The sequence below is a fragment of the Myxocyprinus asiaticus genome, chromosome 33 (assembly GCF_019703515.2).
Source record: "Myxocyprinus asiaticus isolate MX2 ecotype Aquarium Trade chromosome 33, UBuf_Myxa_2, whole genome shotgun sequence".
In the NCBI taxonomy this organism is placed as follows: Eukaryota; Metazoa; Chordata; class Actinopteri; order Cypriniformes; family Catostomidae; genus Myxocyprinus; species Myxocyprinus asiaticus.
In genome coordinates, this window is record NC_059376.1 from 20448905 (window position 1) to 20471239 (window position 22335).

A 22335-nucleotide genomic window follows, 5' to 3' on the forward strand; every position below is an offset into this window, starting at 1 on the left:
TTGACCAGGTCCGCTGTGGTTTGAAGCTGGATTTTCAGCATTCTCTCATGTCCCACATTTGGTGGTATGACTGTGAAAACTCAGTTGTTTCTGATTGCAAAGCCAACACCGTGTTCCCTTTTTTCTTCTGGAGGATTCCCATGCAGAAAAAGGAGTCCTTCTCCTTGAGACATCCAGAGGACGACAGCCTTCATTCCTGGAGGGCCACAATATCCATCTGCAGCCTTCTCAGCTCATTGTTGGTGACTGCTGCCTTCTGAGCATCATTAATGTTCGGTATCGAAATGTTTCACATTTTTAAGCGCATTTATTAAAATTCAACTTTTCGAATTGAATCGTTGAGTGTTTCCATTAAATATCTTGATATATCCATCGCATTATTATGAGGGAGCCCATCTTGTCGTGATGGAGAAGCTGAATGACATCCTTCTGGTAAAGTTTTATTTGCAGGATATGGAGCAATTGTACCTTATCTGTACCTCTCTGTAGTTCTTCAGGGTCTACGGAGAGCCCCCTTTGAGCCCCTGCAGTCAGCTGAGCTTAAGGCACTCTCTTTGAAGACTGCCCTCCTGACTGCGCTCACTTCCATCAAGAGGGTAGGAGACCTGCAAGCGTTCTCTGTCAGCGAAACGTGCCTGGAGTTCGGTCTGGGTTACTCTCACGTGATCCTGAGACCCCGACCGGGCTATGTGTCCAAGGTTCCCACGACCCCTTTTAGGGACCAGGTGGTGAACCTGCAAGCGTTGCCCCAGGAGGAGGCAGACCCAGCCCTGACATTGCTGTGTCCGGTGTGCGCTTTACGCATCTATTTGAATCGCACGCAGAGCTTTAGAGTCTCTGAGCAGCTCTTTGTCTGATTTAGTGGACAGCGGAAAGGAAGCGCTGTCTCCAAGGAGAGGATCGCCCACTGGCTCATTGACACCATAACAATGGCATATCACGCCCAGGACGTGCCGCCCCCAGCAGGGCTACGAGCCCATTCTACCAGGAGTGTAGCGGCCTCCTGGGCCTTGACCAGTGGCACCTCTCTAACAGACATTTGCAGAGCAGCGGGCTGGGCAACACCCAACACATTTGCGAGGTTTTACAATCTCCGGGTGGAACCGGTTTTGTCCCGTGTAGTGGCAGGCACAAGCAGATAAGTCACCTCCCCTGAGCTGAAGACGTGCGCTGTTGACTCCCAGTAGTGTTCACAAACTGTGTTCCCTGGATGATTTCCTCTGAGCCCTGTGGCAGACGAATTCACAGAGAAACTCGCTGCTGGCTCAGTACATGTACTAACTAAGCCCTCTTTTGGGGTAGGTGCTCCGCATGAGTTGGTTCCCCAAAGGTAACACCATGTGACGTATATCTACTGCTAATTCGTTTCCCTGTTGGTAAACTGTGTCTTCCTTGGGCAGAGGCCCCTCTGCCCCAGTCACCATGCTTGTAGAAACTCCTCCCCCGTAGGGTAGGACTTACCATGGGACTTCCCCACATGACATACTTCCGGCAAAGCTCGGCAAGACCATGTGACATATTTCCACTCAAAATAAACCCCCCCCCCCCACCCGGGTGGGGTGTGGTCTCCGCGGTGTCTTCCCCTTGGGAGGGACACCCCCCTGACGTAGACCTGGTGGCCCCAGTCAGTAAATTCCTTTTTTTGGGGGGAGAGGGGAAAAAAGAGGATAAGAGGCCACAACTGGGCTAGCCTGTCTCTATCTTTTGGGCAGTCGACTTGTCCCCAAAGGGCCATTCGACACTCATAACAACATTGGGGGAGGTTACGTGTTGGCCTGGTGCGCTGGCTACGAGGCACACAGTGGTCTGCCCGTCACACACCGCCAGTTCACATAACACAGTTCAGCCAGTTGTGGCATTTTGTATAGGGACCCCTAGTGTCACTACATCAACACAATGTCGAGTGAGTGACAGATAGGGAATGTCCTGGTTACTTGCGTAACCCCCGTTCCCTGATGGAGGGAATGAGACATTGTGTCCCTCCTGCCAAAATGCTGAACTACCCGCTGAAATGGCCAGGACCTTGTTTCGGCTCCTCAGCACAAAACCTGAATGAGTGGTTGAATACCAGCTCCTTTTATAGCCGTATGTCCGGGGGAGTGGTATGCAAATACCACTCGCCAATTTTCATTGGCCTTTTATCAAAGACCAGAGGTGTTTCGTGCTCCCAAGAGTGACCCCTAGCGTCACAACATCGACATAACGTCTTGTTCCCTCCATCAGGGAATGGAGGTTACGCAACCAGGACGGTTTCTTTAATCAGAAATGTAAGACTAAGTTTACTGTAAAAAAAAAAAATGCAGCCTTGCTACAGTACATTGTATAGACCTATGTAAGACAGGACTGTAAGAACAGATGGTAATTGTGGACACTGATTATGTCATGCAAAAACCAGTGCCATTTCTACCTCTTATAGATGCAAGAACAGGCCCTTCATTGTGAACACGGACGCCAGCAATGGGGGCATTGGCGAAGACGGTGAGAGGGTTGTCGCCAATTATAGACAGACGCTGAGCTGTCTGGAAAGGAAATACCAGCTGCCAGCATGGAAAGGCGGACGCCCTCTCCTGTCAATCATGTGAGGCTGGTTAATGCTGCTACAGCCAACAGCTGGAGGAGCGGACATGGGAAGTGCAGACTTTGGTGGCACCAACAAGAGCCGATGCTGAGGGAGAACAACCCGAGAAGCAGACCCCGACCTGGCGCCAGTGTGGACATGGTAGGAGGATGGGCAGCAACTGGGCTGGGAGATATTATCTCAGTTGGATCCTGAGATGAAAGCCTACCTTGCCAGTAGGACAATGCTGACCCTGCAAGATGGCTCATTTTACAGGCACTGGCACTCACCGGGAACCACTATATCCTTGTGGCCATGGACTACTTTGCAAAGTGGCCTGAGGCATATGTGATTCCTGACCAGAGTGCCATCACGCCTGCAGAGAATCTGGATTAGGAAATGTTCTGCCATTTTGGAGTGCCCAAAGAGGACCACAGTGACCAGGGGCAGACATGTGAGGTGGAGGTTTTCATGGAAGCCTGTCACAGGCTAAGGCTGTGAAAGACCCGTTCCACTCTCCTTCACCCGCAAAGTGACGGGTTGGTGGAGCAGTTCAACTGCACCCTTGCAACCCAGCTCGCGATACTTGCCAGCGAACACCAATGCAGCCCAGTTCAACGGAATACAACAGAAGACAGAAGCCTGTGTTAGTTTTCTAGTCTCCAGTGTGTTCACGCGCCTCAGCATATATTTTAGATGAAAATGTGATGTTTAGCATAATACATTTGTAAAAATCAAAACATCAATAAAATAAAAATAAAATAAAAATAAAAATAACTAAGATTTTTTTATTCTATAAATCTAAAATAAAGCATATAAGTCTTTAGATAAAATTTTAGGAAAAAAAAAAAAAAGATTACGAGAGACAGTAATTAAAGGGATAGTTCACCCCAAAATTTAAATTCTCTCTTCATTTACTCACCCTCATGCCAACCAAATCAAATCAAATCACTTTTATTGTCATACAACCATATACACAAGTGCAATAGTGTGTGAAATTCTTGGATGCAGTTCCGAGCAACATAGTAATCGTGACAGTGATGAGACATAAACCAATTTTCAATTTTATAAACATCTGATTTACACAACACAATTTAAAATCTAATATACACATAATTACACATAACACAATATACAAATAATAACATACAATGTACAGTATAAAATACACACAATATAGAATACACATTATACAATAAAAATAGAATATATAAAATGTACAGTAGGTTGTATTGTACTGTATTGACATTCAGGCTGTCAGTTGATAGTAAGTTGCCAGTGTGTTCAAATCATTTATGACAGTCCGGTTTGAGATATAAGAGTAATAAAGTGCAGTGCTGATGTATTTTGATCGTGAGAGATCAAGAGTTCAAAATTCTGATTGCTTGAGGGAAGAAGCTGTCATGTAGTCGGCTGGTGCAGGTTCTGATGCTGCGATACCGCCTGCCTGATGGTAGCAGTGAGAACAGCCCATGGCCCGGGTGGCTGGAGTCTCTGATGATCCTCCGAGCTTTTTTCACACACCGCCTGGTATATATGTCCTGGAGAGAGGGAAGCTCACCTCCAATGATGTGTCTGGCAGTTCGCACCACACTTTGCAGGGCTTTGCAGTTGTGGGCAGTGCTATTGCCATACCAGGCGGAGATGCAGCCAGTCAGTTTGTTTTTGATAACTTTGTATATAACTAAATATGGTAATAAAACATTTCATTTTATTTTAGTGTTAATTTAGGTTGAACAATCAAAGTAGGCCACAAAAAAAAAAAAAAAAAAAGGTGAAAGTGGACAAGAACTATACCATTTGATTATCTTTATTGGCCTATTACTGTTATTAGGCTATTATTATTATTATTATTATTATTATTATTATTATTAAACTCTGCACTCATATGAAAAGAAAAAAGTGTTAAAATAGTTTTATTGAGAACCAGCTAAAAAAGATCTAGAATAGTTTTTATAAAACATAGGTCAATAATTTGATAAATAGGACTAGGAAACCACCAAGATTCTTTTTTCTCTAACAAGTTCAAAAATCATTAGAGAGTTATCAGATGGCCAACAGCTTCTATTCTGATTTGTCCGTGATCAAAGGCGAATCTATTGTGTTTGTGCACTCAAAAAACGATTTAGCCTATTTTTAAGATTTACCCATTGTAATTTCATAAAATTCTATAAAAGTAAATGAAGTGATCTTTAACAAAATTGAATTAATAAAACTTACATTTATTCAAGTTTTGTCCATCTAATTTCTAAGATTACACATTTTATTTTGATGGAATTTTATGAAATTTAATTGATTAAATTTAAAAGGCTAAAATACTTTTTTGAGTGCACATACACAATAGACTATAGCCTTTCTTTACAGCTTATTGTAATTGATTGGACACCGTTTAAAAAAAAGTACTAAGCAAGAAGTCCACTTACAAGCATTGAACTATTAATAATGATAAATTAGTTAATTATTTACATTGTTAAAAGTACTTTATGTATTTGCTGTTGAATTTGCAAGTGCATTTAATTGTAATTTCACTGCTATAAGGGGGCCTTGAAATCGAACGCGTTTTTGCGTCGTTTGGCCATTACGCCGCATCTCCCTTTTAAAATTATTATTATTTTATTTTTTCAGTGTCTTGTGCTGGAGCATCGTGTTTTTAGACACCGTGTCAGGTTAAAAAGAACAACAACTTAAAACACCTGGGTTTTGTTCTGTTCATTATGCTACATATAGTTACAGTATGTATGGTGTGGGAAAAATCCGTAAGATTGTCCTAATTTGTCTGTCATGACAATACTGGCCTCGTAGTGATTTTGTTCAGTTTAATATTGTTTTACAGCCAGATGAACATAGCACTTATAGTAACTGCCATCTACAGTGTTGCTTAAGAGCAAAGACTTAAGAGCAAATTATATAGGTAAAATCTCAGAGCAGAACCCAAAATCCATTATACAATGTAAATCAATGACTAGAAATTTCTAGTTTTTATACATTTTCTGACATGCCTCTGTTCTTTCCTCTACAGGCATAAAAAGGCAAATGGGGAAAGAAAACAAATATAAGAAATTCCTGGGAATATGTATCGTCACTGTTATCGTCATATTGATATTAGCATACATGGGCACACGTCCTTATTACATAATTCTAAAAGCATTCAATAATTCACAGAAGTTTGCGGAGGCTTCATTTTCAATTACGCCCATCAATAATTCAAAGCACTTTATGGTGTCTGCATTTATCGACCACAGATTGGACAAGACCATTCGAGTCATCAGCATAATCAACAGGAACAGTCTTCAGCCACTTTACTGTGTCTACTGCAGCATTGACCATGACTGTAAAACTGTTAACACAGATGTCCAGATACACAGTGACCATTTTGGTTTCCCCTTTCATGTCTCAGATGTGATTTGTGATGGCACACACTTGCAAAATGCAACACATGTCCTCATCTCAACTGATAAAGATTCACCCAAACTCAAGATGGAATACCTACCAATACAAAATCGAGTGATAAGAGCAACCTTTAAATATAACTTCACTGTTTGCATCCCTAACCTTTTTGGCGACTACAATAATGTACTGCAATTTGCTCAAACGATGGAGATATACAAGCTTCTGGGCGTACAGCGAGTGGTAATCTATAACACTAGTTGTGGACCCGACCTGGAAAGACTCTTAAAGCACTATGAGAGAGAGGGAATACTGGAGATTGTTTCATGGCCTATCGACCAATTTCTTAACCCGTCCTCAGGCTGGAACTTCAATGAACACAAGGGTGATCTCCACTATTTCGGACAGCTGACAACACTCAATGAGTGCATTTACAGGCACATGTATCAATCCAAGTATGTTCTACTGAATGACATTGATGAGATCATCATGCCTTACAAGCATGTCAATTTACCTTCTCTAATGGAGGACCTCCAGTCTGCACACCCCAGTGTAGGTGTATTCCTTATTGAGAACCACATATTCCCCAAAACTCAGTTTGAGGACAGTGGAAAGTACAAACGGCCAGAATGGAATAATGTTCCTGGCATCAATATCATGGAGCATATTTACAGAGAACCTGATCGAAAGAAAGTTTTCAATCCCACAAAGATGATAGTTGACCCAAGAAAGGTGGAGCAAATATCAGTGCATTCCTCTTTGAAATACTTTGGATATACTTACCATGTGCCATTTGATGTGTGTAGGATTGTACATGTAAGAGTCCCACTGCAGGGGTATCTTACTAGAGAGCAACTGTTTGTGGACAAAAGAGTGTGGGACTTTGCACAAAAACTGGTACCAAATGTTGACCAGGCATTGAAACTTTCAGGTGTGTTAAAACCTCAAAATTGACATGTTTATAATGCAATTATGTAAAATTTAACTATCTTGCAATGTAAATTTTCTCTTGCAATAACGCACTAATAAAAAGTCAAAATACAACAAAGTCCAAATTCACATTTAAAGGCCAAAACAGTGGAGATGCAGCTTACAATTAAAATGAATGTCATTTCTGTTTCTATGCTGATTATAAGGCTTTACAAATTAGGTCTATATCAGAATTAACTGAGCTATTTACACAGAAATACAGAACAGGAAATAAGTGCAAACAATAATGTCTCCTCTACACAGGAAACTGTTAACTAACCGCACTACAGCAGTTCTATTGAGTTGTATCACATCCTCATTCCCTCTTTCCATTTTCAGCAGTGTAGCATGTAGTTTCTGAAAATTCTTTCATCATTAATACACCCTAATGACTTTTTTCTGTTAGCCTCAGTCACCAATAAAATTAATTGCATCTTTTTGTCATTCAGTGAATGTGAATGGTGACTGAGGCTAACATTCTGCCTAACATCTTTTGTGTTCAAAGTCGTACAGGTTTGGAGCAACAAGTGGGCGATTAATCAATGACAGAATTTTTATTTTTGTCAGAAGCATCCCTTCAAAGTGCAAAGCAAAAGCTGTGTGCTAAACTTAAATATAAGATTTTTTTAAATTACATTTTAATACTATACATTTCATTTTCAAGGAGTCATAAGCAGTCAAAGCACAACCTTTTGTTGATAAGCATTGCAAAAACATGCTTGCAGTGGTTCACTAACACGCATGCACGCACATACACAAGCACCTGAGAGTAGGGTACAACGGTGCTAAAGGCTCCGTGAGGTAAACGCTCCATTGATTTTATTTTCCCCAAAACGCTAAATAGCAACAAAAACTATCACAGCACTTTCCTAAACTCCTGTTTGTCACTATGGACTACAAAATATTCCTGATCCATGAGATCTTTGTGTGTAATGTCTAAAGTTTGGTTTTGAGGCTATTTAATGTAATGTTTTATATTTTTTTAAATGTTGCAAATGTATGTAGCTAATGAAAATCCCTCAAATTAACATTTCTTTTGAGATAAAATACTTATTTATCTTTTTTCAGTTTTGTTTAAGGTTGTTAAATCAAAAATTTTTCAATAACTGTCCAATAAGTGAAAGGATAGTATTTGGGGTAAAATGTCCCCCCTGTTGCAAGGGCCAAAGCCCCCATTAAACAATTTTATAATAAAATGCAAAATGTGTTTGAAATTAACAGGAAATTGTTTATTTGTTTTGTTGTAATTTTGAGGAAGCATCATCTTAATTTGTTACTCAAAAAAGCATCTTGCTGTCTGAAAATAATTTGTATTAGTTGACAAACTATTGTCCCTATATCTGCACGATATCACTTTAAACCCCCTCCCTCACCATCTTTTAAAAAAAATTGAATTTTAATAATAAAAAAAAAAGTACGTTATCTTTTCATACAAATTATGTTGCTCCATCAATATGCAATAAAAATAAATCATTTTCTTCGACATTGATACATTTTGTGACCAAAAAAAAAAGAAAAAAAAGCAATATTTCCTTAAGAGGTGCCTTTAGCCCCTTTGTACCCTACATTCATTAATTTACATGAATACATCAATATGACATGGAAAAAGTAAACATTCATCAATTTTAAATTAAAGACAACTTTGCTCATGATCAACTCATGCTGAAAGTAAAATTGAAGCCTATCAAAATGTCAGTGAAGGAAAAGTAATTTGGCCCCATATTATGAACAATCTGTTTTGAGTTTTTTTTTTTTTTTCTTTCCTCAATACTTAGGGTTCATTTTATTTCCAAAAGATTTAATACTGGGTGGATCCTGATCATTTCTATAATTGCCAAACTGCAAAAAAAAAAAAAAAAAAAAAAAGGTACACTACAGAGAGAGAGAGAGAGAGAGAGAGAGAGAGAGAAAGAGCCCAAGCAAGCCTTAAGATTTTGATTTTGAAAATACTACAATACTTTCAAATAATAAAAATTTTAAAAGGTGCAGAGTATTTATTACCTTAATGATAATTCAAAAAACCAACATTCTGAAAAAGTAAGTGACAGTATTGTAATCCAAAGACTTTATGATATAGACATGATACAATATGCCCTTGATAGGTCTTGGCTTCAAATATTTGTCCAAACACATGTTGATTTTGCACTCTGTCTTGGTTAACAGTCATAGTTAGTGTTTTCTGTGCTTCAGACAAAACTCTAAAGAGGGCACATAAAGATGGCAAATTAAGTTAATTTACTAGTGCTTCTCCTATGGCCCGAAAAGCAACAGTACATCCAGGGCTGTTCTCTGACTTTTGTGGCCCCTTTGCAGTCTTGAATACTCAGTAGGGGTATTTGGAGATGGAGATGTAGATTATAAAGACACTCTGGTAGGTTATGCGCCCCTGGTCTGACAGCGTAGTGGCTTGTACCCGAAGTCGCACCAGGCCAGGCTGATCTAACGGCACTGCAGTGCTTCGTCCTTAATCCTGCTTCGTCCTTAATCCCAAACGGTCTTTCTCCAGTGTCTCCTCCTTGCTCCAAGACGGTGAAGGATGTGTGGTCTTGGACAATGCCTGACACAGAGAAAGCCGACAAATGGGCCACATTGTGGTGAACTGGTATGCCCAGTGGAAAAGTGAGGAGCTTGTACTGGAGAAAAGGAGGAGAGCTCATGGTGGCACAATCCAGTCTGGGAGTGCAAGGTCTATAGCTGGTACTGTGGTCATAGTGAGAAAGCAGATATATATTGCAGGTGTGAATGAGATTTGGCTGTTTAATATAAATCTATTACAATGTTAAAGGTTTAAGACCTCAAAAATGTAAAGTACTGTAAATAAAGGCCAAAGTATACTTCAGTTGTCCGCGTTTCACCACGCACATAATGTGTGATTCTAAATTCATCATCAGCACAGTCTGTGCGGACTGTCTGTGTGCAGCCCCGGTTTTCTAAATACGTTGACAGTACTCGTCTGTTTGCATTGTCCATGCATGCGCCAGCCATTGACTTTACTAAAAGAGTATCACACAACAGGGGGCCTGGGTACCTCAGCGAGTATTGACACTGACTACCACCCCTGGAGTCACGAGTTCGAATCCAGGGTGTGCTGAGTGACTCCAGCCAGGTCTCCTAAGCAAACAAATTGGCCCGGTTGCTAGGGAGGGTAGAGTCACTTGGCGTAACCTCCTTGTGGTCGAGATTAGGGGTTCTCGCTCTCAGTGGGAGACATGGTAAGTTGTGCGTGGATCGCGGAGAGTAGCATGAGCCTCCACATGCTGGGATTCTCCGCGGCGTCATGCACAGCAAGCCACGTGATAAGATGCGTGGATTGATGGTCTCAGACGTAGAGGCAACTGAGATCTGTCCTCCGCCACCTGGATTGAGGTGTGTCATTATGCCACGATGAGGACTTAGAGCGCATTGGAAATTGGGCATTCCAAATAAAAAAAATTAAAAAAAGAGTATTACAAAACAATGGTAGTATGCATGTGTCGAACACGTTTGTATTCGCTAGCGGTCAAAAGAGTATACTTTGAGGTCGACTCTGCACAAAAAACTAATGGGCCGTAGAGGTGTAAAATGTATGTCTGTATGTTCAATCAAATGCTCTCTAGAACGAGAATGTCCCTCCCCCTAATATCATGTGCATCCGACTAGCAAGTAGTAAATGATTGTTCATGGCTGCCACGGAACTGAATCCTGTTGGCTATTTTTTTTTTAAGGGTGTCCCACCCAAACTTCCTGGAAAGTAAATCCATCAACACAGGAAAGAAAACTAAGCTAATCAAGAGATTTCATGGGGTCTTCAGTTAGGGGAATATGGGGGAAGATGCCATCTGGAGTAAGATGACTTTTTCTCTAGAACATATATGGGACTAAATCTAATCTCAACACATTTATTGAATGGCTGTGCTCTTAATCTTGACATTTCATTTGAACATCAACATTTGTGAGATTTATTCCATCAAAACAGGCTTGAGGCCAATATATTTAATTTTGTGTCTTTGGAAAATAATGATCTGTGACATTCTAAATATGTAAATATTCATAGTCATGTACAGTATATAATTAGTAGAATACTGTTTACCTTTCAGATAAATCTCTTTGACTGGCCATTCTGTTTTGTTTTTTTTTTTTTTTTTTTTTTGTGTTTTATTTTTACTTATCTCTTATTATTCAGTTATGCAACTTAACTGAGAAAATACATATCTTCCCCCATCTTTCCCTATATTATAAATGGATCTTACCCTCATCTGCGTCCTCTGTGGTAGCTGGCTGGGCATGATGTGTCAAGTGAAAATTACATTTTCAGACTTTTTACATAAACAATGCTTTATCAACAGGAGTATGTATCTGAGCTTGTGACAGCCAATATCACTTAAGCCCCGGTCACACTGGACTTTGCGCCCCATTCACTCCCATTAAAAAACTTGCGTACACGGAAGACCGAAAACGCAAGCTCGTGCAAAGAAATACTGTGTTTTGCAGTGGATGAAAATTTAAGTTTGGTGAACTCTGATCTGTGAATACGGATGACGAGAGGATGCGTGACCAGTTGAAGATTGAAACGTCACAGGCTTACCTCTTGGCTCATTACAAATATAAATATTACAAAGTTGCATTTTTTATTTTATTTTTTTCAGGAAAGTTTGTCGAGATTACATTTTAACATTTTGATTATAAATGTTTTTTATTTTTGTGATGTGTAAAACTAAAAGCCCTTCTGCATGACATCATATCCTGGTTTGTCACATTGTCTGAAATTGTTTTGCTTAAAGCCTAGTATGACCGCCCCTTTATCAATAAAAATATTATTAAAAAAATGGAAGATTCACGTTGGATAATAGTTGGTAACCTGGAGGGCAGGTGCACTGGTAGCTTCCTTTGCACTCATGTTGGCAAGGCTTTCTAAATGCACACTCATCAATATCTTTGAAGAGGAGAAAAATATTTTTTTTGTTTAAACAGTCTTGAATTTAATTCTTTGGGCTTTCAATTAATTCAAAAATGCCCCCAAATGATGTTAAAACATTATCGTGACAGATAAGTAAAGCATTGAATAGACATAACAAAAAAGTAGCTTTGAAAGTCAATATATTGTTTGTTTTATTCCAATTTTATTGAACATAAGCCAATCACTGGCCCATAGTCCTTAGCAATTCATTTTAAAATTGAGTTTGTCATTCTGTCAGAGGTACACTTATAAGCGTTCACACTGAATGCATTCATGCATTCCATCTGCACTATTTTTAAATTGTTAGTCTATGTAGACATGCAGAAAACATCAGTCTTTAGCTGTCGTGTCCCATCTTGTGGTTTGACCAGCATTTCAAGACCCCATAGGTTCTGTTCTGTTCTCTCACGCCATGTCTAGCTACCTTTGGGTGACTTTACACAGCAGAGTTAAGCCTGCTCTGTGCCTGCTCAAAATTCTGTGTAAAGACACAAAAGCCAGACTAAATTATCGAGTATAGGTCTCTGTAGAACAATAATGGGCATTTCTCAGTCTCTGGGTGTTTTCAATTCGGGATGGGCGTTTTTCAACTATCCAATGAATGTAGGGTATCTCAATGTAGTAGGCAAATCGTGTAAAGCGTTTGAAAAACACCCATCCCGGTTTGAAAACGCTCACGGATTGGAAAACGCCTATTTTTGTTCTGCAGAGACAAACGTCTCAGATTATGCCTGCTCTGACCCACCTCAGCCCCTAGTATCAAAGGCAGTTCTGATGCTGCTTTGGTTCTGTGGAAATGAAGCATCAGGGTAGCCCTAAACTTGTTGTAATGTTAGAGCACATATGTCATAATTTACTGTAGTTTAATATTTAAAAACGTCATATTTTCATTTATTTCATATTTTTATATTCATAATTTTATATTTTAAATATTCATCTCATAACATTATTTATCTTCAAGGTCGACCAACACCTTGTGAGTGGTATCCTCTAGGACAAACACATCCATACCCACCAATCGTGGGTAGAAAGTGACAGAAAGTGTCTCATATCAAATAAAATAATTTGTTGTTAAATATATATATATACACATACAGTATCATGCACCTTAGTAACAGCTTTCATCAAAAGTTATTCTAATGGAAACAGGTTTATTTATGGAAAAATATATTTAAAAGTGCTACTTACCGAAAGGACCTCATTCTTTAGTTGTAAAAAAACTAAAACTAAATCTCAAGCCAAATTAAAACAAAGGCTTTTTCAACATTTGCTTGCTTGCTGTGGCTCCTATGAGGAGCATAGCGCATCAGTCCAACGTCTCCACGCCTCACAGTTGTTCGCCAGGTGCCTTGACTTGCTGCCATGTTTTGCCATTGCCTTTGGCTTCTTTTGCTACTGTTCTGTGCCATGTTTTGCTTGGTCGCCCGGGTCTATAACTGCCTTGGGTTTCCAATCAAGTGCAGTCCTACTGATGTCTTGTAGAGGCCGACAGAGGGCATGACCAATCCATCATCACCTATGTTTCTTCATTTCATTGGCCATTGCATTTCTACCAGTGAGCTCAACCTCTTTAAAATTTATACAAGAGAAAGTGCCCTGGACTATAATTTTTCCACATTAAACAGGGTTTTACTTGATTCCGAGAGTGTTTGACGCCTTACCTACACACATCCCATTTTCTGCTGTGGTCATACCCGGTGGGCAGCTGTCAAAACACTGACACCCTCCATCTGTGTTTCTGCATTGCTGATGTGCTGGATAGACATTCCTCAAACATTCATTGACATCTGATTACACACAAACATAAATTATGTTGGGTAATACTTAAAGCTTTTGTGTAGTGTTGATTCTATCTACAGCAGCTTAATATTGTCTGTGTTGGCTGAATGAATGCAATACATGGATCATTCCTTGAACCTTTCGGAACAACCACATTTATTACATTTGACCAAATTTAAATCTATTCGCCAGAATTCTGCAGATTTTCTCCCAGTTTTCTGCAGATTTTTTTCAATGAAATTGACAAACTATACAGATTTTCTAAACCGGTTTGATAGGAGCCAGAGACTCATTTGTTTGTGAACCTCTGAATTTTGATGCAACACTGTAAAGTGATACTGACCTAGGCAGTGATGCCCCACCAGCTGGTATCCTGGTTGGCAGGTGCAGTGGTAGGAGCCCAGAGTATTGAAACACTGCTGCTTACATGGAGAGATTGCTGATTCTTGACACTCATCCACATATGAAAGAAGAGATCCTGAGTAATCCCTTTCTCATTCATTTGGTTTTCTAAATATACAGTCAGATATCCAACTAACTATAATCTACTGTACTGAGTGAATGGTGCTATATCAATGTGCTCTAAATCTCACAGTGGAAATCCCATGTCTTTTCTTAATGCAATTTATGCATTTATGCAATTAATGCAATTTTTTAATTAACCATTTAATATGATTTGAGTAAGAAACAATACAGTTTTAAAATCAGTAAAACAGATCTCAAAAAATAATAAAATAAAAAATAAAAAAAAAAAAGTTAATTTTCTTGTTAAGTGGTCAAATGAACCTTCACAGCTGGTGCCCACCACGTTGGGTTTGAATCCTGGGCTACACTTGGCTTGACAACGATACATCCCCACAGTGTTTTTGCAAAGATGGTTGGGATGACACAAATGGGAACCTTGGGTGCACTCATCAATATCTGTGGCACAACAAAATTAAAGTCTCATTTACAAGTTGAAGAGATATAGAACAGCAAAAATGATTTTTTGGCCAACAAATTGAGTAAATGTTTTCTTCTGTTTTTCAGTTTAATCTGCTGATAGTTCTAGGGACCTTACACTCAACCAGGGTCAGTTCTAGAGTGGGGGCATGGGGTGGATGCAAAAACTTGCTCTCCACCCACTCACAGACACTCCCCACGGTTGGACGACCATCCCCTTCTAGAGAGAAATGGAACATTGATCAAGTATGTTTGACTTACGATATCATCTGAAAAACATATAATGACAATATATCTATGTATCTGAACAAAATACATATAAATAATAACTGACCTGGTATGAGTAAACTTGCAGTCATCCTAAATTCTTGGCTGAGAGTAAAAAGGCTGTAGGTGCTGGTTATTCCTGTCAGTCTGAGGAGTTGCAGCAGGGGCCCTTGATGGCTCTCTGGCCCCTCAAACACCACAGAATGATTGCAGCGCAATGCCATAGGTGCCCCATCCCACAAGTCTTTCTGTGAGGACCAGGAGTAAAGCTGCCTGGAGCCTGTCTACACATATGACTCATCAAACTCCTAAATAAGCAAATAAAGGAAAAAATTGAAAACACACATTGAACTGTTTGTTCAAAAGTGTTAATATTAAGATGCAAAAACATGCAGGGTGTTCTCCATTTAAATTTTATGCATAAAAGCAAGTCTTAAAGCTGAAGTGTGCCATTTATTTGGTGTCATTTAAAAATAAATGCGGATAAAAATACTATAGGTTGAATTCACCAAAAGTTCTAACACTGGGGGCCTGGGTAGTGTTGTGGAGCGTGGAAGACTTTTCTTCCCTCTCTGTAAGAAAATTCTCAAATTCAGGAGTTTATTGAGCAAACCAACAAACCTGAGATGTCAGCTGAGATCTGACTCTCTTGGTCAAACCCTCCTTTTTTATACAGTTTGTTATCTAGCATTACCTCATGTCTATGCCCTCTTAATATTTGTTCGCCACCATAATTTCACAGAACCTCTGGACTCTTTTCAATGGTGGGAAGCTGGCTTTTAGTCCAAAACAAAATAACATTTTAAATTAATTTATCATGAAAATATACTGAGTGAATAATACATCACAATCTTAGCATAATATAGTTACTTTGATTATTGGTTGTGTTAATCTTTAACATTTGCTGTGCTTCCCAGAGTTTTCTCATGTCTCAGCACCATTGTTCTTTGCTACAGCTGAGGACACAGAGTGTTTTTAGCAACATAAGCACTTTTAGTTACCTCATATGCCCTCTTCTGGATCACACAAAGTCCAGGCTTTCTATGTTAGTTCTTTTCTATGTTTTAGTTCATGCTGATATAAAAATCTACTATAGTAATTCAGCGAGTATTGACGCTGGCTGCCACCCCAGATAAGTAGCCATGCTACCACGAGGACCTACTAAGTAGTGGGAATTGGGCATTACAAATTGGGAGAAAAGGGGATACATTTTTTTAAATTTATTTATTCTAACACTGTGGCTCTGTTGCCCTCTCTATAGGAGTGCTGGTGGTGTAGTGGGCTAAAGCACATAACTGGTAATCAGAAGGTTGCTGGTTCAATCCCCACAGCCACCACCATTGTGTCCTTGAGCAAGGCACTAAACTCCAGGTTGCTCCAGGGGTACTGTCCCTGTAATAAGTATTTGGATGAAAGCATCTGCCAAATGCATAAATGTAAATGTTGCACTATCAAAACGTTGCTCTGTTTGTTTGAGCATCTCAACCAGCCAGACACAGCTACATTGGCTCATCCAATGTCATGAGTTTGGAACAGGACTATTTGTTGCTCCAATCAATGGCAAACGGGGAGTGTGGGAAACCTATTTAAAAAAAAAAAAAAAAAACATTATTTCTACAATCTGTTTGGTGATGCAAAGGCCGCAGAAATTACCCACTTCAATTTTAGGTTTGCGTTTGCAATACCAACCTTTAAATTGAGAGTAGACGACAAAACCCTGGGAGGAACAAAGCCACTGATAACAATGTCCACCAGCATAGTGCCCTCCGCATCCAGACCTCTAGCCACATGAGTCAGCTTTAAAATCTCTCCTGTGATTCCAAAACCCAAGGCAAAAGACACAGCAGGTAAAAATGACTCTCAGAGCATGCACATAATGGGTTTAATCCTTCTGAACAAAGACTATCTATTTTTCTGGGGCTAAATATCTTTTCAACAAAATATATGAGTTTCTTCACAGGAAATGAAAAAGGTTTTTCCATTCACAGTAAAGGCATTTCTGGCTAGTGTGCAACAACTTATTGCTATTTCATGTACTGCAATCAAATCTGTCAGTTTGGCTCTTCAATCATGCATGTTCTACTTCACAAACCACTGAAGGCCCTAACCTGTCTCAAACTCCAGTTGAGATTCCTGTCTGAACTGCCCATGTATGAGGGAGAAGCCATTCTGTGTCATCCAGTAAATTGGGGCAAGTACAGACACAAGCACTCACAACAAAGGACCTGTAATGCTGGGAACTTTCACACAAATATTCAGTACATCAAAATCAAAACAACATTGCATCAATGCAACATGCTTCTTTGAACAATGCCCCTTGAGGAGGGTGTCAGTTTGAAAGCACATTTTTGAGGTTTTGGAAATGGGGCTGTCAATAACAAACCTTTCAATTAATGTTAACAAGGAACTACATCTGCTTAGGCAAACACAGTGTTTTTTTTTTTTTTTTTTTTTTTTACAGCAAATGAAACTATTAACTAGGGGTACTTATTTATTTTCTTGACACTTTGGAATCCATTTGAAATGAAAATTGAATGCTTTTATTTTTGCCTCTAAGCTTGAATGGGCACTTGTTCTGTTCTTGTAAGCATTGTTTTGATAAGACATGGGTGTGACTGTATGGTTGAGTACACTCTGGCACATGGTCAAATAAATAACATTGTCTATGCAAATGAATTGTATGTGTAATGTTTCTCCAGTTGTCACTCACTGACATTTGGTGGAATGTTGTCCACATGGGCCTCCAGTGTGCTGGTGCCATCCACTTTATTCTCTGTAATTTTGGCTTCCAAAAAAGGCCACTTCCAAAGTCCTTCTCATTAATCATACCTATCAGTCTGCCTCATTCACGCTGTGGAAACTCACCTACATGACAGAGAATAAGCAAGAAAGAAAGATTGTGTCCGGGTTCTTGTTGTCTGTACAGTACCATCATAGACGGTCTGAGGCACTTTTTTACACTAAAATGACATCCACCACTTCAAATCTAAGTGGTTGGTGGCTTTGCAACTTCAGATAGTCAGAAAAGACCTACAGTTTTGTCACAATTCTGTGGAATTTTGTTAGGCTGCAACAATGAGTGCTTTTGATTATAAAGTAGTTGCTGGATTTCATGGCATTACATATTTTAAACAGAGTTTTGTCAATCAATAGCAAGTAAACAAGCACACCTGTATATTCCACCTTGTTTGTGGAGTTATGCTCTTAAAATAGTTCGTATGTTAGGATGAAAGAACACTGTGACCATAAAGTTGCACACAGTACTGGTGTAAGCCAGTCTATTACTGTGGTTTTATCGATTTCAGATAAAAAATAAAAAAACAAATATAAACAGCCATGATTTTATTTGTTTTGTGGTTCTTGGCCAAAAATAAGTTAAAAAGTCCACCAGAATGCTGATAGTGAAATATCTGTGTTTTAGAGACTTGGGATCTTGTTCTAGAGGTAGGGACATGAATTGTTTTCAATTAAGATTTTAAACTGGATGATTTTATTTTTATTTGTTTTCTTAAGAAAACTATATTTGAATAAATGGAAATGTACCTGGACAAAGTGAGGCCTGACATTTCCTGGAATTGACATTTGGACCCTCACACGTTGGGCCCCCATTGGTTGGTGATGGGTTGTTACAAAATCTGATTCGTTCCTGGATACCTTGCCCGCAGGTGGCACTACATGTGCCCCATGCTTCCCAGTTTGAGTAGCCCCCTGGGACTACAATCACAGTAAAGAATATCGATCGAATCAAACAATTAGTTTACACATGAAATTGGCAATACAAATGTATAAAAGGACTTTACTGACACCAATGAAATGGAAATTCTGGTTACACATGACTGAGATCTGATAAAATAACTGATACTGTATAATAATTTATCCTGCACTTTTAGAAATATTGTTCTTTCTGCAACACTTGCCTCACTTTCTGCAACACATCTGTACTCTCCTGAGTCTCTATTCTGGAAAACACACACACAGCTCATTCCAGCATTTAGGCATTGTACCAAAAGTACAAAATATTGCAGCTTACACTGATAAGCCTTATGCTGAACTGTTTACCGCGGCACTGTAGAGAGCAAGGGAGACATTGTGAAGAGGATGAAACTGCAGGGAGCCAAGAAAGGGCTGGCCATCTTTGTGCCAGCATAGGGAAGGGACTGGGTCCCCGCTAACAGCACAGTCCGACATGGCTGCTTTGCCCTGCACTACAGTCTGAGTCGTGTGTGCTTACCCTCTCAACACCGGAGGTTCTGCAATGACAGATGGGTGTGCTTAAGCTGTCAATGGTACACCACCAGCAATCATATAGAAGCAACAACATCATAAAGAAGCTAGCAAACATTACATCTTGGACAGTTTCACTAGATAAGACAGTAAAGATTTTGGTCATAACTCTTTTTGACAAAATAAAGTCTCGTAGTCTCGTAGACTATGATCTGTCCTGTGACAGAAAGAATGAGACTATTTGATAATTGGCTGGACAGTCTAAAAACGAAATACATTTTTCTCAGTTTAAGTGTTGGCGTAGTTACTGTGTTTTGGATTTATAGGGCAGTATAGATTAGATTAGTATAGGGCAGTATAGGTATAGATGACCTATCGGGTAGGCCATTAAATATATGATATTTGGTCATTTGGAAATGATGGCCTACTTGGCTGATTAACAGAAGCAACAACCCTGTTATAATGCGAAACTGGTTTTTCAAATATAAGTAAATACTGTGTAAAAAGAAGCTTGTTTAAATGTCAGCTTTTGTGTGTACATCTCAATATGTTATATAAATATATATTTTTTGTTGCCTATATTTATTTATTGGTTTATTTGACAGAGACAATGCAGAATAACATTGCTACATAAGTTTAACAGTAGATGCTCTGTACACAGTCTTCAAGCTAATAACTTATTTGCAGCACCTGTCCCTGCTTAGGCTTTTAAATATATAAAAAACAAACAAACAACCAAGGACAAATCAAAAAGACAGGAACTAGGAAAAAAAAATAAAATGAGGATATACATAATTTGGGAATCTGTAATAAAAAATATAGGCACTGAAACCAACCATCAATGTTCAAAAACGTTTTGGCAGTTCTATTGAACATTTTCATATTGCCTTACATTGGCCTTTGGCCAACCTGCTCCTAAGTTAACAGTATCAGCCACTGAACAACTGATTTCGACCACGATTAAACAGTATGGATACTTGAATGCATACCTCTGACACGTACAAATGAGAGAGCTTGTATGGAGCCAACAGTGTTCTCTGCAATGCAGACATAGGTGCCACCATCACTTACAGTGACATTCTCAGTAATCACTGAGCTTCTACCAGATCCATCAACACTTGGACCTGCAGGCAAAAAAAAAAAAAAAAAAAAGAAAAAAGAAAAACAAGAACATTTTTGTGATGCTCATGACAATATGATGTTATATGGCTGCCAGCTCTAGCAGAAAATCAACAAAATAAAGCCAGACAGACCCTCTTATACCTATATATGGCAGGTTGTTGGCTGTCCAGGTTATTGTGGGGGTTGGAGTACGCTGAGCATGGCAGGAAAGCGTGAGACTAAGACCTTTATTCACAGTCACATCACCAGGTAACTCTTTAAAAGCAGGTCTCATGTTGACTGAGAGGCAAATGTTCTGTCGAGTTGTTCCAGCAGTGTTGGTTGCTACACAGGTAAATAGACCTGCATCGCCAGCCTGCACATAGACAAAACTGCATCATAATTACATACACAAGTTTTTTTTTATGTTTTTTTTATGATTATTATAATTAATATAATTATAGGAAATTATTTGCATTTTTTCTTTTTTACATTTATGAGGACTGTAGTGGCTTCCTTTTCAATTTAAGCAACTTCTGTTTGCGGGAAAGATTAACTGACACTACTCAAAGAAGATCAGAGAAAAACACTTTGTATTGTAAGTGTAGGTACAAAAACTGTCCTCCCTCCCACTTCCCCTTGCCACATCACTTTCATATTTTTTAAATGGTTGCATACAGGAAAAGCAAAAGCTGGTGCAATGCATTCTATCTACCACAGGGGATCACAGAAACTAAATTAATTAAACCATATCATAAAGACATTTTTACATTATCATCCTCCTTCTGTACATAACTTTATGGCTCCTACATGGACATATTTTTTTTTAAACCACATAAAACACACAGCATGATGCCGTTTACATCAAATACTTCATTTGAATCAATCATTTTTAATCTGAAGAATTATGGTGGTTACTCATAAAATCAAACACAAAATTTGCTATACATAAAGCACTAGATTAGGCCAAGAATAGAATATTAAGAAATTCATAACATGAATTGGGTATACTTTGCCCTTGGCCATGGATTCTGACCTTGCAGCAAATATACACACATGCACATACTGACCTCTGCCCTTTTGATAATCAGTTCTCCTGACCTCAGTAGAGTGAATTTGCTTGGCAGGTTTAGCACAGGGATTCCCTGTTTCTCCCAGCTCACTCTGGGCTCTAGAAGCCCCTGAGGTGCACATGGCAACAGGGCTTGAAATCCCTGGATGACAGTTATCTCTGACTGACCAATAGAAATCTGGGGTGGGACTAAGAAAGAGAAACACACAGGTATTTATGTACAAAATATAGGTACAAAAATCTTTCTATGTCGATGTCATTAATAGGTACTAATATTGTCTATCCTAAAACCACAGTGTGTTAAATGGATAAGTCTGTTAAAGCCATTTTTATTTGTATGGCACTTCTCATAATACTTTTCATAATTTAGGTAAATGTACATATGGGGGGGAAATGTATACTTTAAGTGCTGTGACTAATCACCATTTTTTTCAAAGTTGCATTTCAGTTAATATGGTTATAAAAACTGTTTGCATAACTATCAAATAATGAGCAATTATACTGTAAAATGCTGTTTAAAATTGGTTTAGATGGAGTTCCCTGTAGGATGTCAACTTTCCAAAAGTAGTTCATGTCAACTACCTACATTATTGTTTCTTTTGATACTCCCAATGAGCTAGCCAAAGGTGACAATAAAGAGGAATACAGTCCTCAAAACTGTCATGAACATCACATGGTGTTCACAAAGCTTTCTAACAAACATAAAACAATGGTTCTCTTTTAATTGTATGGAACTCACTTTGCAGAACCAGTCTAACATCTTGGCTGGCTCTTCCAACATTGTTTCAGGCTGAGCAGGTATAGATTCCTGCATCGCTCCCTTGAGTGGCGGTAATGTGCAGGGTGCCGTTGGAGAACAGTCTCAGATGTGTACCCTCCACCACAGGCCTACACTCCCTGTGCCAGGTCACGTCTGGCTTTGGATGGCCATCTGCAGTGCGCTCCAGGCTGACTGGCTGGCCAAGAATTGCTGTGTACTCCAGATGCGGCACAGAGAGCACTGGAGGAACTGTACCAAAACAGAGAGAACTCAGTGATCACTCAGTAGTCATTTTCTTTTATAAACTGATTAAAGTCATCTTTCAGAGTATAGAGGGTGAA

The 22335-nt window shown here is 39.2% G+C and overlaps 2 protein-coding genes across 3 annotated transcripts in view; one reads left to right on the top strand and one right to left on the bottom strand.

Moving 5' to 3' along the window:
- LOC127424274 (uncharacterized) overlaps positions 1–6961 on the top strand; it is a 41270-nt gene extending 34309 nt beyond the window's left edge. For both annotated transcript variants that reach the window (XM_051669297.1, XM_051669296.1), the window contains exon 2: positions 5577–6961. In XM_051669297.1, the coding sequence (XP_051525257.1) occupies positions 5577–6898 (1322 nt within the window). In that variant the 3' untranslated portion in view covers positions 6899–6961. The remainder of the gene's footprint in view (positions 1–5576) is intronic.
- Positions 6962–7099: 138 nt separating this feature from the next.
- LOC127424602 (hemicentin-2-like) overlaps positions 7100–22335 on the bottom strand; it is a 55211-nt gene continuing 39975 nt past the window's right edge. The window contains 17 exon segments of the mRNA XM_051669944.1: positions 7100–9470; positions 13511–13636; positions 13972–14091; positions 14415–14549; positions 14689–14790; positions 14905–15145; positions 16527–16648; positions 16946–17062; positions 17548–17632; positions 17635–17702; positions 18381–18551; positions 18700–18796; positions 18897–19087; positions 20051–20185; positions 20325–20538; positions 21233–21423; positions 21974–22243. Of these exon segments, the coding sequence (XP_051525904.1) occupies positions 9139–9470; positions 13511–13636; positions 13972–14091; positions 14415–14549; positions 14689–14790; positions 14905–15145; positions 16527–16648; positions 16946–17062; positions 17548–17632; positions 17635–17702; positions 18381–18551; positions 18700–18796; positions 18897–19087; positions 20051–20185; positions 20325–20538; positions 21233–21423; positions 21974–22243 (2717 nt within the window). The 3' untranslated portion in view covers positions 7100–9138.